This window comes from Lycium barbarum, chromosome 2 (assembly GCF_019175385.1).
Source record: "Lycium barbarum isolate Lr01 chromosome 2, ASM1917538v2, whole genome shotgun sequence".
NCBI lineage: Eukaryota > Viridiplantae > Streptophyta > Magnoliopsida > Solanales > Solanaceae > Lycium > Lycium barbarum.
Window position 1 is genome coordinate 123,793,674 of NC_083338.1, and position 13,933 is coordinate 123,807,606.

A 13,933-nucleotide genomic window follows, 5' to 3' on the forward strand; every position below is an offset into this window, starting at 1 on the left:
GCTAATGTTATTACTTGTAAGTTGTAATATTGACATTTGATCGGGAATTAATTAATTTATGACATAACTAGATGTAGGTTGATCCAATCTCACTATAAACGAGTAGTTAAACACGTTGAGATTTTTTTTAAAAAAAACTAAACCTAATTCACTCAAGTTCGGAGATCAGTTTGTTCATTTAAACCTGAACAATCTAATACTGTATTAGTCCAAAACTGTCCAAACAGACGGAAGGCACCCACATACTCTAAACCGTGTCCAAGTCTGTACTAAAAGCAATGAGGAGTATACATAGCTTCGAATCCTCCGTCAGTTTCTCTACCTTCATATTGCAACCCATACTTAATTTTTTGGTCTGAAAGATTGTGCTTATGGAGTTTTAATTTAAACCAAAGTAGGACATGGACGATCGGCGTGATGTGCCATTAGTACAAGAGTGGCTGCAACCCATACTTTTACATGTACGCAGATTGCACAATCGACTGGAAGAGCCAAAATGAAAAAGAATGAAACCTTTATTACGCGAATGCATTCAAAGTACTTTACATGTATGTATGTCATGGACAATTTGCAGCACCAATAAACCTCTCACTGCTGTATAATGAGATGTAAAATATTTGGAAGAAATGAAATAATAAGCCGGAAATGGCTGGAGCTCACTGAGTCTTTACATCTGATCAGAAGGGAAATGACCAAAAATATCAGGACATGCCTCCCACTTGTCCTTTTCCCTTGCTTCCCAATAACCACCAATGTAGCGGTAACTATCACTTCCTTTGTCTTTTGCAAACCACTGTGGCTTCCAACCCCTTTCTTGCATTTTCCGAGCCTGCATGCAAACAAGTAACAGTATTGTTCCACCTCTACTCAACTTGCCTCATAACAAATGATGCTAGTTTAGGCATGCTAATGCATTTTTAGAACCAACACCTAGGATATGTACCAACCGTTCTCACGAGTGAAGAGGAAGTTTAAGCTTAAAGAATGCAAATCATCTCCTTTAACGTCTACTTCATTTAGAAGTCCCCGAGTTTGTTCGGAGTTCTAAGAACATTAGGTACAAAATTTAGTGGGTGAAAATCTGAGGCAACAATGGCTCCAGGGCAGGAAACAAACTGCAATATGGTTCTCTTCTCAAAAGTAAATGAACAAACAAGGACAGAAGAAATACTCTCATTTCCTAGTCGGCTCATGACCTCACCTTTTAACCAAAAAAAGTTGGCTGATAAAATTACCTGTCGCTGCCGTTCCTCAAGACGCAGCTTTTCTGAATTGGCCCTGTCATACTGGCCGTTCTCCAAGCACCTTTGATCAGGTCTAAGTCTAGAATCTGTTGGTGGCAGCTTGTCCTATAAATGAAGTGATATTAAAACCAAGGTCATCCAGGAATAGAACGAGTGTGAATAATCAATATAATTTTTCTACAAAGGGTAAGAGCAGATGATGTTTGCAGATAATTACAGATACTTTATATCACTACTGCTTTACTATTCTATGACCACAAATCTAACAGCACAAATATACAACAAATTAGCACCATAGGAACGTGGTTATTCGAAGATAACAAACCGACCCACATACCTTCAGTCCAGGGATGAGCTCATTCATTGTAATTGCAAAGCGTGTCAGATTATATCTAGTAGGATCTTTGGGAGGTTTGCTCCGCTTCCATAGCAAATGAGCCTCAGAGAGAGAATCAAAGCCTTTTCCTATGGAGAAATCTCCGTTCACATAATGCATACTCTCATCCCACTTCCCAAATAATGTAGCTACTGTCTTCCCACTCCTGTCTTGTACTATTCCCTGTACCTGCAAAAAGGAAATTTAAGAAGCAACATGCTGAGTCTGAAGAAATACTAAATCACCCAGACTTGTACAATAAATGATTTCTCCTAGAAAACGAGGAAAACATCCGGAATTCCAGTTAACATAAAAGTTGCACTATCACGAAACTACCAAGACATCAAATATATGGTGAGATGCAACTGGGATCCAAGTACTTTGTGTTAAGTAAGATGCAGCCAACAGAAAAGTCATCTCGCATAGGGTTTCTTTTTTCTCCTCTCCTGTTGGTTAACAGCCTATTGGTTATTTCCTTTTTCTCTTCTCTCCTGTTGGTTAACAGCATATTGGTTATTTCCAGCGTTAGCTTTGAAGAAACAATTTATGCATTTTAAACGTGAAATAGTTTCAGTTTTCCCCTACAGGCTTAATTTACTAGATCAGTACATCATAGCATCTTTGTGCTAGCACTCACTTTCTTGGACAAAATGCTAACAATTCAACAAGCATGGGGTTTAGTAACCTAAGGGAATTTAACAAGGAATATTTTGCACCAAAACAAAGCATGAAATCTGAATGAAACCACCTTTTTATCAGATTTAACTCTCTGAGCAAACATGAATTGCACCTAGAGAAATTTTGCTTTTCATCTAATCTTTCTTATGGCATACCCCAGGTCACAATAACCTCAAGCTAATAGAATTGTTTACATTATATACGCACGGCATGTATTCTGCTATTACCATTCCGTTCTCATATTAGTCTAATGCAGAACTTCAGAGAGTGGAAGCATTCAAAGTTGAGGGTTTCTTGCATTTTCATGCAGGATGTTGAGAATAGAGAGAGAACCTGATGTGGATTCCGGTCTATTATTGATTGCTCCTTGAATTTCAGCTTGCAAGAGTAATTACGATTTCCTTGTATGCGCATTGTACCATAGTGATCGCAGTACAGTTTTCCCAAAATCAGATTGTATATCGATGTCGTTACCTTTTACAAGATAATTCACATGATGAAGAAAATATTTACTCAAATGAAATGATTAAATGAAGAATAAATAATCAAATGTCCATACACAAATACCTTGCTCCATTGAAAGATTTCTCCGTCATCAAATTCAAGAGTCAATATACCCACAGGATCCAGCTGGATTGAGCGACCCCAAAATTTGCTTTTCAAATTACTATCTCCCCAGAATTTCCATCCTGTACCCTCACAATGGCATGCAATTATCATGGGATGATGACTTACCTAAAAGAGGAGAGAGAAACATGAGACATCAGTGACATCCTTGCAAGCAGCCTTGAAAGCTTTTCAAGTCTGACTCTTGCTTGAGATTGACTGCCACCCCAAAAAGGAGCAACCGGGAAAGTAACCCCCAATTAACTCCTCCATTCTCCCAAACTTTCTCCCCGTGACCTCTTAACTCAAGACTGACAAAAGTTACTTCTTAGTTACCACAACGGTTTCAGTACACAGTTGCATCAAGAAATATAAGTATGAGAACACAGGAAAAAGAAAAGGCCTAAATAGTGGCACAGTGATTCCATAGAACACCAATAAAATGACAGGGTTATTTGTCTGTATATCCCCGCCATAACCATCAGAAACTACATAAGAGTACTCCACAGAGTGAAAAAATAATGATACCTTTTCTGAGAAAAACCTGAGGCCTTTATCTGGATACTCAGCCTCATAAGTCTCCCCTAATAACGGATTGAATGGTTTGCAAATCCTTCCTTCAGTAGAAGCATATGCAGATACGGCAAATGCTGCTACGTTGAGAATCCTCATAAGGCTGTCACCCTATCAGTAAGATAAAATTGAAATCAGAACTTTCTGGATAGTGCAAAATGGCTAACATAAAATACTAATGCGAACAAATGGCAACCAAGACGGAAAAGCATTTAAACTTTTTGATTTAAAAAAGAATTCAATGATGAAGTGTGTTCTCCTTTATTTTTGACAACTACCAAGTACGATAAATGTAGGCAGCACAAGCTCAAATTGCAGTTACAGTCACACCTCTCTATAATGGCAGCGTTCGTCTGAAAATTTCATGGCAGCTATAATGAGGTGTTGTTATGCATGTATACTGGCATGTGATGTTTGGATCCCATTTAGCTGTTATAAACAAAAGTACGCAAAAATTTGTTTTATTTTCCCGTACTTTTTATGTTATAACGAAAATAAATACTTGTTAAATTTAAAATCTCAATTAATTTTCATATTTCATTAATTAAAAACTGAAGTGACTAATAAATTTATAACTAGTTGTACCGTACCAATAAGGAATTAAAATCTATGCAATATATGCATTTAAAATTACTTGAAAATTAAAATATTTCAAGTTTGACTTAAGAATTCTACAATTATAGTCGGTTGTCTCGTAAATTCCAGTCTCAGTGACAATATAATGCTTGAATTGATGGAGATTTTTGCCAAACTTTCAAAAAGGAATTCAATAGTTTTGATGATTATCATAAATATTTTAAAATTTTATTTTTACACATAATGTATTTTTCCAGAATATTATTACATAATATTTGAGTATGATTGTTATAGAGAGGTAATTTTACAAAGAGTGTACCGCTATAATGAATGTCATTGCTGTTATAGGTAGAATGTTGTTACAGAGAAGTAAAATATAACATGAAAAATCGGTCCGGAGAAAATCAGGCCGTTATAGTGAAATGTTGTTATAATGAATGACAATTATAGAGAGATTTGACTGTACTAGTAGAAAGATAATAAAAAGTGATGACTAATAGTCTTGCAGGAAAAAGACAACCAAAACTGAGTGATTCAGTAATAAGCATCAATTTTGGATCAGATAGCAAGACAGCTGTGTGAACACGCCAACCAAAAACATGAACTGCAATTGCTGCAAAGACCTATTCCAATAGACCAGGAAAGAAGGCACAAATCTGTAAGCTCACTTATGAGTGAAGAGAGTTCAAGAAGAAACCAATTCGTCATGCCGGTGACCACATAATGATCATGCTAGCATTTTGCAGAAACGGAAAGGTCATTTAGTTCATCCATGGGGACAAAAAGCAACCCAGTAAAAGAAAGGAAGGAGATGGCATATCATGAAGATCCATGCGTAAAGAGTGACAAATCACCATTGGACTTTCAAAGAATAATTATTGCGGTCATCCCCATACTCTTTTTTTTTTAATTGATTTTCATCCTTGTACTCATTTCAGATAAATGCATCATCAACAAACTCTATGGACAATGAGAGATGAAAGTTCAAATAGATTATTCATAAGCTTAGAGAGCTACATTTATTAATTGTTTCAACTTTCAACTGCATGAACAAACAGGGCCTTAGCAGCAAAAATATATATCAATCAATCAACTACACCTCAATCCAAACAAAGCTGAATCGGTTAACACGAATCATCAATACCTTTCTGTCTATTAAAAGAAGCAAATTGCTACGATATAATATATTTTTTGAAATACTTGGAGAAGGAAAAGGGCCAATATATTCAGACAGATTGTGAAAGAGAAGCTTCAGCGATTTGCGGGAGAGAAAAGTATTTACTATCAATCACTTTGAATAGAAAAATCAAAACAGATGACAAACATCAAACAGACTATAAATTAGATAGGTAGGTACCCAGTGGTTATCCTAGGCTTGAACTATAGGAGTTCTGCCATTGCACTGTAATTGCAGAGCGTAGTCCACATAATAATACCAAAATAATGTGGAAACAAGAACATATAAAGCTTCACAAAGTGGCATGGATTCAAATACAGTGTAGCACCAGGAATGCCAAGAGCCAAGGGAACCACCCCCACCCCCACCCCCGCCCCCCACCCCAAACATGATCATTTCCTCCTATTTTCGTTGCAGGGTGTGAAAAATTATTTTTGTGTGTATTCAAACTTTAAAGCAATACCAATGCCATAGAACCCAGTAAAGACAGCAGAAAAATTTGCACGCAATATTGTACTATTAGCAGAGGAGATCATGGCCAAAACTTAAATAATTTCAAGCATTTAGCAGACTAGAATAGATAAAATATATGATATCTATGCTATTATCCTTCTTTTGATTTAGTTCAGTCAATTTATGCTGGAAGGTAAAAGGTGATGAAGGAACCGAATATTGATTATCCTGTGAATCAGCAAAATGCCCCAACTAATTTTGACATGATGAAGATGCACTACCATTACTAATATTGGGCAAATTACTGTGAATAATCTAACAAATCTATCTAAAAGGTGAAAGGAACTTGTCTGCTTACCCTTCTTCCCCATTCAGAAGCCCGATCAAGAAGGTATGAGTACTCCAAGTCTTCAAACGATTTTTGCAATGAAGAAAGGGGTTCATTGAAGTAGACAGGGAGGCAGACTTTGGTTAGATCCTTCCCAATATTATCTTTAATCATCGACCACAAACTGACTCCTTTCTCTTTTTCAATGGGATTAGGCAATTTCTTACGACGCTTGACATAAGGAAACTTGGTTCCAGCAGATCTAATAATAGGGTCAACACTTTCATCAGATGCATATGCATACAAATCATCATCATCATCCGAGAAAGATGATAATCGAAAATCAGAACCACTGCTTTTAAAAGAACTTGATGAAAGAAAATCCCTAGTGTCAAAGAAAGCATTCTCTTCATCATCAGTATCTTCCTCAGCAGCATCAACTCTTTCATTGTCATCCTCCGATTCACTTGCACTTGCTTCTGGAACAAACATCCAAGAGGATTTAATGGCTAGGATAAAAATGGTGAACACAAAATGCATTCATGCTGAATACACCACAATAATCCTCTTTGAGCTGCAAAATTCCATTCTAACAGATCAAAGAAACAAGAACAAATCACATCGGATGTGAAACCCTTCAAAGTAGTTAAATATTCCCTCCATTTTATTTTATATCGTGTTTGACTAGGCACTGAGTTTAAGAAAGAAAAGACTTCTGAGACATACCCGAAGTACCCTTAAAACTTGTGCTCTTAAACATGTCAAGCCATTTCTATAGGAATAAGATCATGCGATTAAGCGTAAAATGGAAAGTTAAAATTAAAGACTTCCAAATATAGAAAGTTGACGCCTTTTGAAACAGACTAAAACGGAGAGTGTGTCATGGAAAAGATGGAGTAGCACTTACAGAATATTGAAAAATAAGAAGTCTTAAGACAACAAATATATGAAAATCTTGAGTTAGTTATACCAATGAAAATAATTTTGAACGCTGTGTAACAAAGTAAAACAAAGACAACAATTGGAGCCATACCACTGTATTTATCCTGCCTTAATCCAGCAGATGGCCCGACCTCGTTACACTGCCTTTGAGTCTCATCAACCACAGTATTCTCTAAATCGACCTTTTCTGTCTGCAAAACAAAGATCCAGTACTACATCACGAAAGGCAAAGAGAAGGAGATTTTCAAATTAGATCTGGTCGCACAATTCAAAAGGATGCAGTCTTTCTGGTTGGCCAATAGTATAATTGTCTTCTACCTTCCTTTCCCCTTTTTTTGATCAAGTAAAGTGGTTACTAAGGACAGGACATGGCACATCTCCAGCTTACTGAGGACATGACCATAGATAGGAAGGTATGGAGATCGAGGATTAGGGTAGAAGGGAAGTAGATAGCCGAGTCTTGTAATAATTTTATGTGGGAGAGGCAGGGGTCTAGTCTCCTCTTCTCATCTTCTCCTTATTTAGTAGTATTAGTTAGTATGCGCGTAGTATCTTATTCCTCACTTTTTACTACTAACTGCTGCTTCATTTGCTTTGTTCATCTTGCTATTTTGTTGTCGTTATTTTCCTTTCAATCCTGTGTTGATTACATTTCTTCTGAGCCGAGTTCTACCGGAAACAACCTCTCTATCCCACAAATGTAAGGGTAAGGTCTACGTACATCCTACCCTCCCCAAACCCCACTTGTGGGATTACACGGGGCACATCCTACCCTCCCCAGACCCAGTTGTGGGATTACACTGGGTATGTTGTTGTTGTGAAGTGGTTACTGACTTATCAATGTTGGAGTGGCTGTTCTCAGACTTGTTGATGTAATTTCAGTGTTTCAGTGTAAATAAATCAGTATTTTTTCCTTTCGTTTCCAACTTTTTTCCAGAAAAATCTATCAATTTCAATACTGATTGAGAAGAATTTCCAGTCAAAGACACTAGGTCAGGCCAAATTGTACATTCACGTAACGCTCCCAGCAGAATGGCTTGGCATCTAATGAAACATCCATACATATCATTGTCCATTGCATCTATAGAGCATATTACTATACATTCCCCTGCTATACACAGCCGTTCCATGGCTAGCTAATACCTCTTAAAGTCAGATCCAATTGGTTTTTCGTTTTTTCTTTTTTGGTTAATGCCACTTGTGGGATTACACTGGGTTATTGTTGATAAACTTCTTTTTTATTTCACGGTGTTTCTACTCCAGTCCAATGTTCATTAGGAATCTTTTAGTTTTTATAGAACTTCTCGTGTTAGATAATTTTCTTTTTTAATGATTTTGTTCTCATATGGGCTCAAATGGAGCGACATAGACAATGAAAAGTAGAAAGTCGTGCACAACTTGCTTGCGATTGAGGTAGAGTAGTTGCTGTTGGTGCCTTCATCGGGGAAGCCTTGGCGCAACATAAGAGAAGTCGTGAAAGCAGCTTCCAGCAGAAATGCAAGGTAAGGGTGTGTACAGTAAAAGTCCAATGTGGTCCGATCCTTCCTTGGACCCCGCGCATCGCGAAAGCTTACTGCACCGACCGCTCTTTTGGTGTCTCTACTCAAAAACAATTAAGACATAAGACGTGTAATAAGCTTAAACGCCCTTGAAAACTCTTTAAAATAGGCCTTTCCAGATGAAGGAAACAATAAAAAACAAAGACACTTGATCTCAGCCAAAAGGCCGAGAAAGGTATAAATAAAAAACAAAGACGTGGTATCTTCATACCTTTAGGCAACAAATCATACACCCTACCATGAAAAATAAAGGCGGCAGCATAACCACAAAGAACTCACTTCATCACAAGTATGACAATCTTATTCAGTTGGTGACATAAAGAGTATATAGACCAGTTTTCTCTCTCAAATCCTTGGTTTTTAAAAGTCCCCACTAATTGCAAGTGAGCAACATATGTGCCACTTTATCATTGATCAATCGAAAAATCAAGATTGAGGCATCCAACTATCCAAGACTCAAAACATAATGAACAAAATAAGTATGGCCTCCTAAAAGATCTCACGAATAACAGGCAGCTAGACACTAGCTCCCAACCTAAAGAGCAATCAATTGAGAATATTCCAAAGCGGTTTCACATACTGAAGAAGAATACTGATTCTTTCTACAAATCATATTAGGTACCTCTAACTGTCTCAAGGTGTCCATGAGCATCTGATGCTTCTGCTTGAGTAGCATCAGTTGATTCTGCAAAGACGCAAACTCATTCCTCATTATCTGCTCGCTGTCCTGAATAGCAGCCTCACTCACGCCCTCCTTCAACAACTGTTGCCTCAACTTATCTGTTGAGACAGCTACATCATCCACGGGAGCCATTAACTCACTGTTGGACATTCTGGGAAACAAATCCTTCACAGCCTGCAATGCTTCCATCCATGCTATTCTGTCCTCTCTCGTCTCAGCCCTCAGGTGCAGCCTCTTTGTTCCAGTGAAAATCGAAAACCTCCTGTCATCTGATCTACTCCCACGGATGGATGAGACCTAGCAAAGACTACTCAATTGTTAAAAAGCTATGTTGTAACAACACTAAAGTAAGCAGACCAGAGAAATCAGCACATCCAGAACAATTCAGCAAAGAACCAATGGACCAAACAAAAGAAAATACCACCACAAGACTTAAGAAAAATGAACAGCACATACAGGCAGTGAAGGAGCTAGGAATGTAAGTAAGGGGATTCAAAAAAGAGTTCTTATGCCAAGGGGATTCAACAACTTTTATTTATGCAAAAATAATTTTTTTTTTAAATTGCCATATCTACATAAAATTATTTTTCAACGAAGGGGGTTCAATTGACCCCCCCCCCCCTTTCACCCCTCTGGGTACGCCCTGCATACAGGTGTATAAGGGGCAGATTTAGGGAAGTGTTGTTTGTTTTTCTTCTTCTCTTTTTTTGTTTTTGATAAGAGATGTTATTTTTAACAATCTAGATTTTTACCCTTAAGTGTTGGAAAATTTAAAAACCTCCAAAGGAGTAGTCTTGCCTACTCCTCCCCCTCCGAGCAAATTCTGAGTCCACGCCTAATATTAGTAAGACTACTAAATCTCCTATTTCTTAAACTAAAACATAAGAAAAAAACATGAGTCTCCTAACTCCAAAATCCAATATCACCACTGATTTTACAAATGTAGCGAGCAAAAGACTTATTAGCTTGCAACGTAAAACATAGTCTTTTTCCTTCTTATTGGGAAAATGCCTCAATAACATAAATAAATAGGAGCAAAAATCTGCACTTGAAAAAAAGCATATAAGCAAAGTCGAAACAAGATATTACACAACCCAAACACATCAAACAATAACTACTCTATCCGACCCAATTTATGTGACACTTTCGCTTTTCCAGAATAAATTTGAAGCTAAATTGGATTAGATTTAACTCAATATTTTAAGATTAAAATTTATATACCTGAAATAGCTTCCCTGCTTCTATTTTTTTTTCCCGGCTGCTGTGATTTGCTTTTCTTCGAGCCGAGGGTCTATCGGAAACAATCTCTCTACCTCCTAAGGTAGGGTAGGGGTAAGGTCTGCGTACACTCAACTCAACCCTCCCCAAACCCCACTATACTGGATATATTGTTGTTTTTGTTGTAATTTATGTACTTGAAAACCACATGAAAAGTAATATAAGTTGCAAGTTTTCTCATATAAATTTGATAAAAAAAATAGTACATCCTAAAAAATTGATCAAAGTTCACGCAGTTTGAATCACCGAAAAGTATCACATAAAAAGAGTACATAAGTAGAAAAGAATAACTTTGAGATGAACTTCGCCAAATGAACAATTCAACACGGCAAACAAACAAACAACAACAACAACATACCCAGTGTAATCCCACAAGTGGGGTGTAGGAAGTCAGAGTGTACGCAGACCTTACCTCGGCTCCAGGAGCGGACCTATGCCCAATGTAATGGTGCTCCAGCACCCGTTAAACTCGACGCAGTCTAGATATAGTTATATAAAAAATATATGAAAATTGGGTAGAAAAACTCGAGAAGCACCCTAGAAATAAAAAATACAGCTGGGTGCTTTGCTTTCCAGGTGGAACTTTAAAGATTTGGGTGACCAGGGAACTTGGGTTCGAATCTCTGCTCAGGATTTTATTTTATTAAATTTAATGAGGCACCCACGACTCTTAAATCGTAGGTCCGCCACTGCTCGGCCCGGCTAAGGTTAAAGCATGTCAAAACATGAAAAAGGAACAGTAACTACAACAACACAGTACGATAAGCGAAGAACAACAGACAGCAAACAGTAACTACTTTAACTTCAAATATAATAAGCATTTCGAAATTCAATTCACCAAAATGAAGAACTCAACACGTCAAAAAATAACCTTGAGATGAACTTCACCAACTGGTTTGCGTCGAGCCTGAGAAGAAGTACAACCATTATTACTCTTATTCCTCGAGATTCTCCTAATAGATTCTTCACCAATAACTTTAGATCCTTTCTCAGTTTCATAATTCAATACAATCTTATCAGGTCCATGGATCTTATAATAAGATAATACTCCATCTTGCAACACAAACCACCTAGGTCTCCATCCTTTACCATAATTAACCCATTTATGTAAGATTCCAGATATACCATTCCCAACTATATCGTTGATCAAGTGAAGATCAACGGTCCCGGTTAACTGAATCGAGTCTCTCATCGACGGTGGACGTGATAGTGAAGAAGTGAAATTAGCCGGCGTTGATGATGATGTTGACTCGGTCAAACTACGATGACGGTTATGATTAGTGGGACTAATCCAATTATTATGATTGTGATTAGTGCAAGCCGATCTAGTGAATTCTGGGGAGGGAGAAGGCATTGGTAACGCTGAGGATTCTTCGCGATTGTTGTTGTTAACACAGCAAAATGGATGCATAGATCATATCATATTAGTACTATTTTTCATATTTCATACATGTAAAGTCTCTATGCATATACATACAAAAAAAACTTCATTTTTTTTGTTTTGTTTTTGTTTTTTTACCCTTATATATAACTGTTTTAAAATAAACAAAAACTATCATTAGTACTCTGTCGGCAAACTTTTACTAATTATTTTGATATATCAAGAAAAAATAATTTCTTTTTTCTTATTTTACCGAAATATTAATTAGTCATTTCAAATTATTTTTTAAATTTATTAAAAATATACATCAATTAATATGAATATCATGATAAATTATTACTTTATTTAACGCTGGCAGGGAAGAGGAAAGAAAAGAGAGGATTTGTAAATCCTCTTATTTTGGTTCGCGAATTAAATTATTCTAAAATAGTAGTTTTGTACTTTTGAGCTAATTATTCCATTGAAAAGTAGAATAAAATAAAACTAAATTTAATGGGATAAGGTAAAATATGTATTATTAAATTTAAACATAAATGTATATTTTATTTTATTTCAAATGAATATTTATTGTATAATGAAATATTCGATTAACCAAACGACCCTTGTGGTAGCGGGAATTTGTTATTCTCAGTTGGGGTTGTTTGGGAAAAGTCGAAAAAGAGTAGCGGAATTTGCAATTTTTAAATTTTATTGTGTAAAAGGAATGGAACGTGTTTTGTTTTGTTTTATTTTTTCCTATGTTAATGTTAATTTGTAGAATTTGAAATGAAGTGTGAGCTGTAAGTCATGCATGGCGGTTGAGTGTGGGAGAGTGAAAGGTGGGGGATGTTAAACATGACACGTGGATAAGTGGAAATGGTTTCTCCCGCGTATATCGATTTATTTCAAGTTAATTAATACATCAATTATATTTTTCTGTTACAAGATTAATGACCAATCAAAGCAGTCTGAAGAGACGTAATAGATTTGGTACTTTAGGTTCGGCTGACTTCTTCTAACTCCGTCTCTTTTGAAAAAATTAAAAAAAATACGGGTAAGTACAACGACCAAGAAAGCTTGCATTTCTTTATTTAAAAATAATAAAACATAAAAAAAAATGATTTGCATTCAATGTAGATTCTGTTATTTGACCCTTAATAAGAGTAGTCCTCTTCGCAATAAGTGTTACACTTAACTTTTTATTTTAATTCAAAATAAATGTCTATTTAGATAATTAAAAATAAATTAATTTTATTTTTTAAAATTCTTTCTTCTTAAGTGTTAAGTGACCAAATCTCAATGTGTCAGGTAAATAATATATAAATTTTAATTAAATGTACTTTAGTCAAAATACTTATTTTTACATAAAAATTAGTATGTTATCAATGAGTCTACTAAATGCTAAATATACCACTTATTTTTCGCTTTAGAGATGGGGTTTGTTACATTTGTGGGACCCACAGATTAAAAGGTTGGCCAACTCAGCTTTTGCATTGTTAAATTTGCAAAAAAGGCCAAAAACATAAGGACTATCTGGCAAAATCAAAGGGTCTTTATTTACAATTATTACTGGTTGTCACAAAAGATAAAATATTGAAATTTTATTACTGGTTGTTACAAAAGATAAAATATTGAAATCTTAACAACCGTCAATATACAGAAAGTGAGAAAATATTTGATTTCTTGGGGGGTTCCGATCCCGTATCAGAAAGATCGAGAATTTTCACAAGATTTTAGGGTTTTTTCACAAGATCGAGAATATCCTAGTAGTGATTCTATAATTTCATTAAATATATATTAGAAAAAAAAAACTACTCGTGCAAAATAACATCTTGACCTTCGCTTCATCAATGCAAACTATTTTCATCACCATGACAGCTCTTAAAAACGATTGAATGATCTTAATTCAACTTACTGTGCAGTTCTCGAAAACAAAATGAGGTATCGTTGAGTCCACAATATTCTTTGAAGATACATAAAGATTTTTGATGGTTTTAGTTCTAAAATTTATGGATACCTAATGGTACATTCTTTCAAGTTTTGTATTATGATTTGTCGATATAATTGAAAGGTAGGTGAAGGAGCCACGGAAAAAAAGGGA

The 13,933-nt window shown here is 35.9% G+C and overlaps 1 protein-coding gene across 3 annotated transcripts; it reads right to left on the reverse strand.

Annotated features, from left to right (window-relative positions):
* Positions 1-497: 497 nt before the first annotated feature.
* On the reverse strand, positions 498-11,956 carry LOC132627043 (oxysterol-binding protein-related protein 1C-like). 3 transcript variants are annotated; one of them, XM_060342102.1, is made up of 10 exons: positions 11,344-11,956; positions 9,135-9,491; positions 7,045-7,144; positions 6,042-6,487; positions 3,433-3,588; positions 2,866-3,033; positions 2,632-2,772; positions 1,582-1,809; positions 1,236-1,349; positions 498-829 (listed from the first exon to the last, which is right to left on the reverse strand). In XM_060342102.1, exons 1-10 carry the CDS (start codon positions 11,881-11,883, stop codon positions 668-670), a joined length of 2,412 nt encoding a protein of 803 aa, XP_060198085.1. In that variant the 5' UTR covers positions 11,884-11,956; the 3' UTR covers positions 498-667. The 3 variants fall into 3 exon arrangements, with proteins under 3 accessions (XP_060198085.1, XP_060198084.1, XP_060198087.1); XM_060342101.1 differs by having other exon boundaries at positions 6,042-6,490; XM_060342104.1 differs by having other exon boundaries at positions 6,042-6,490; positions 9,135-9,501; positions 11,344-11,483.
* Positions 11,957-13,933: the final 1,977 nt, after the last annotated feature.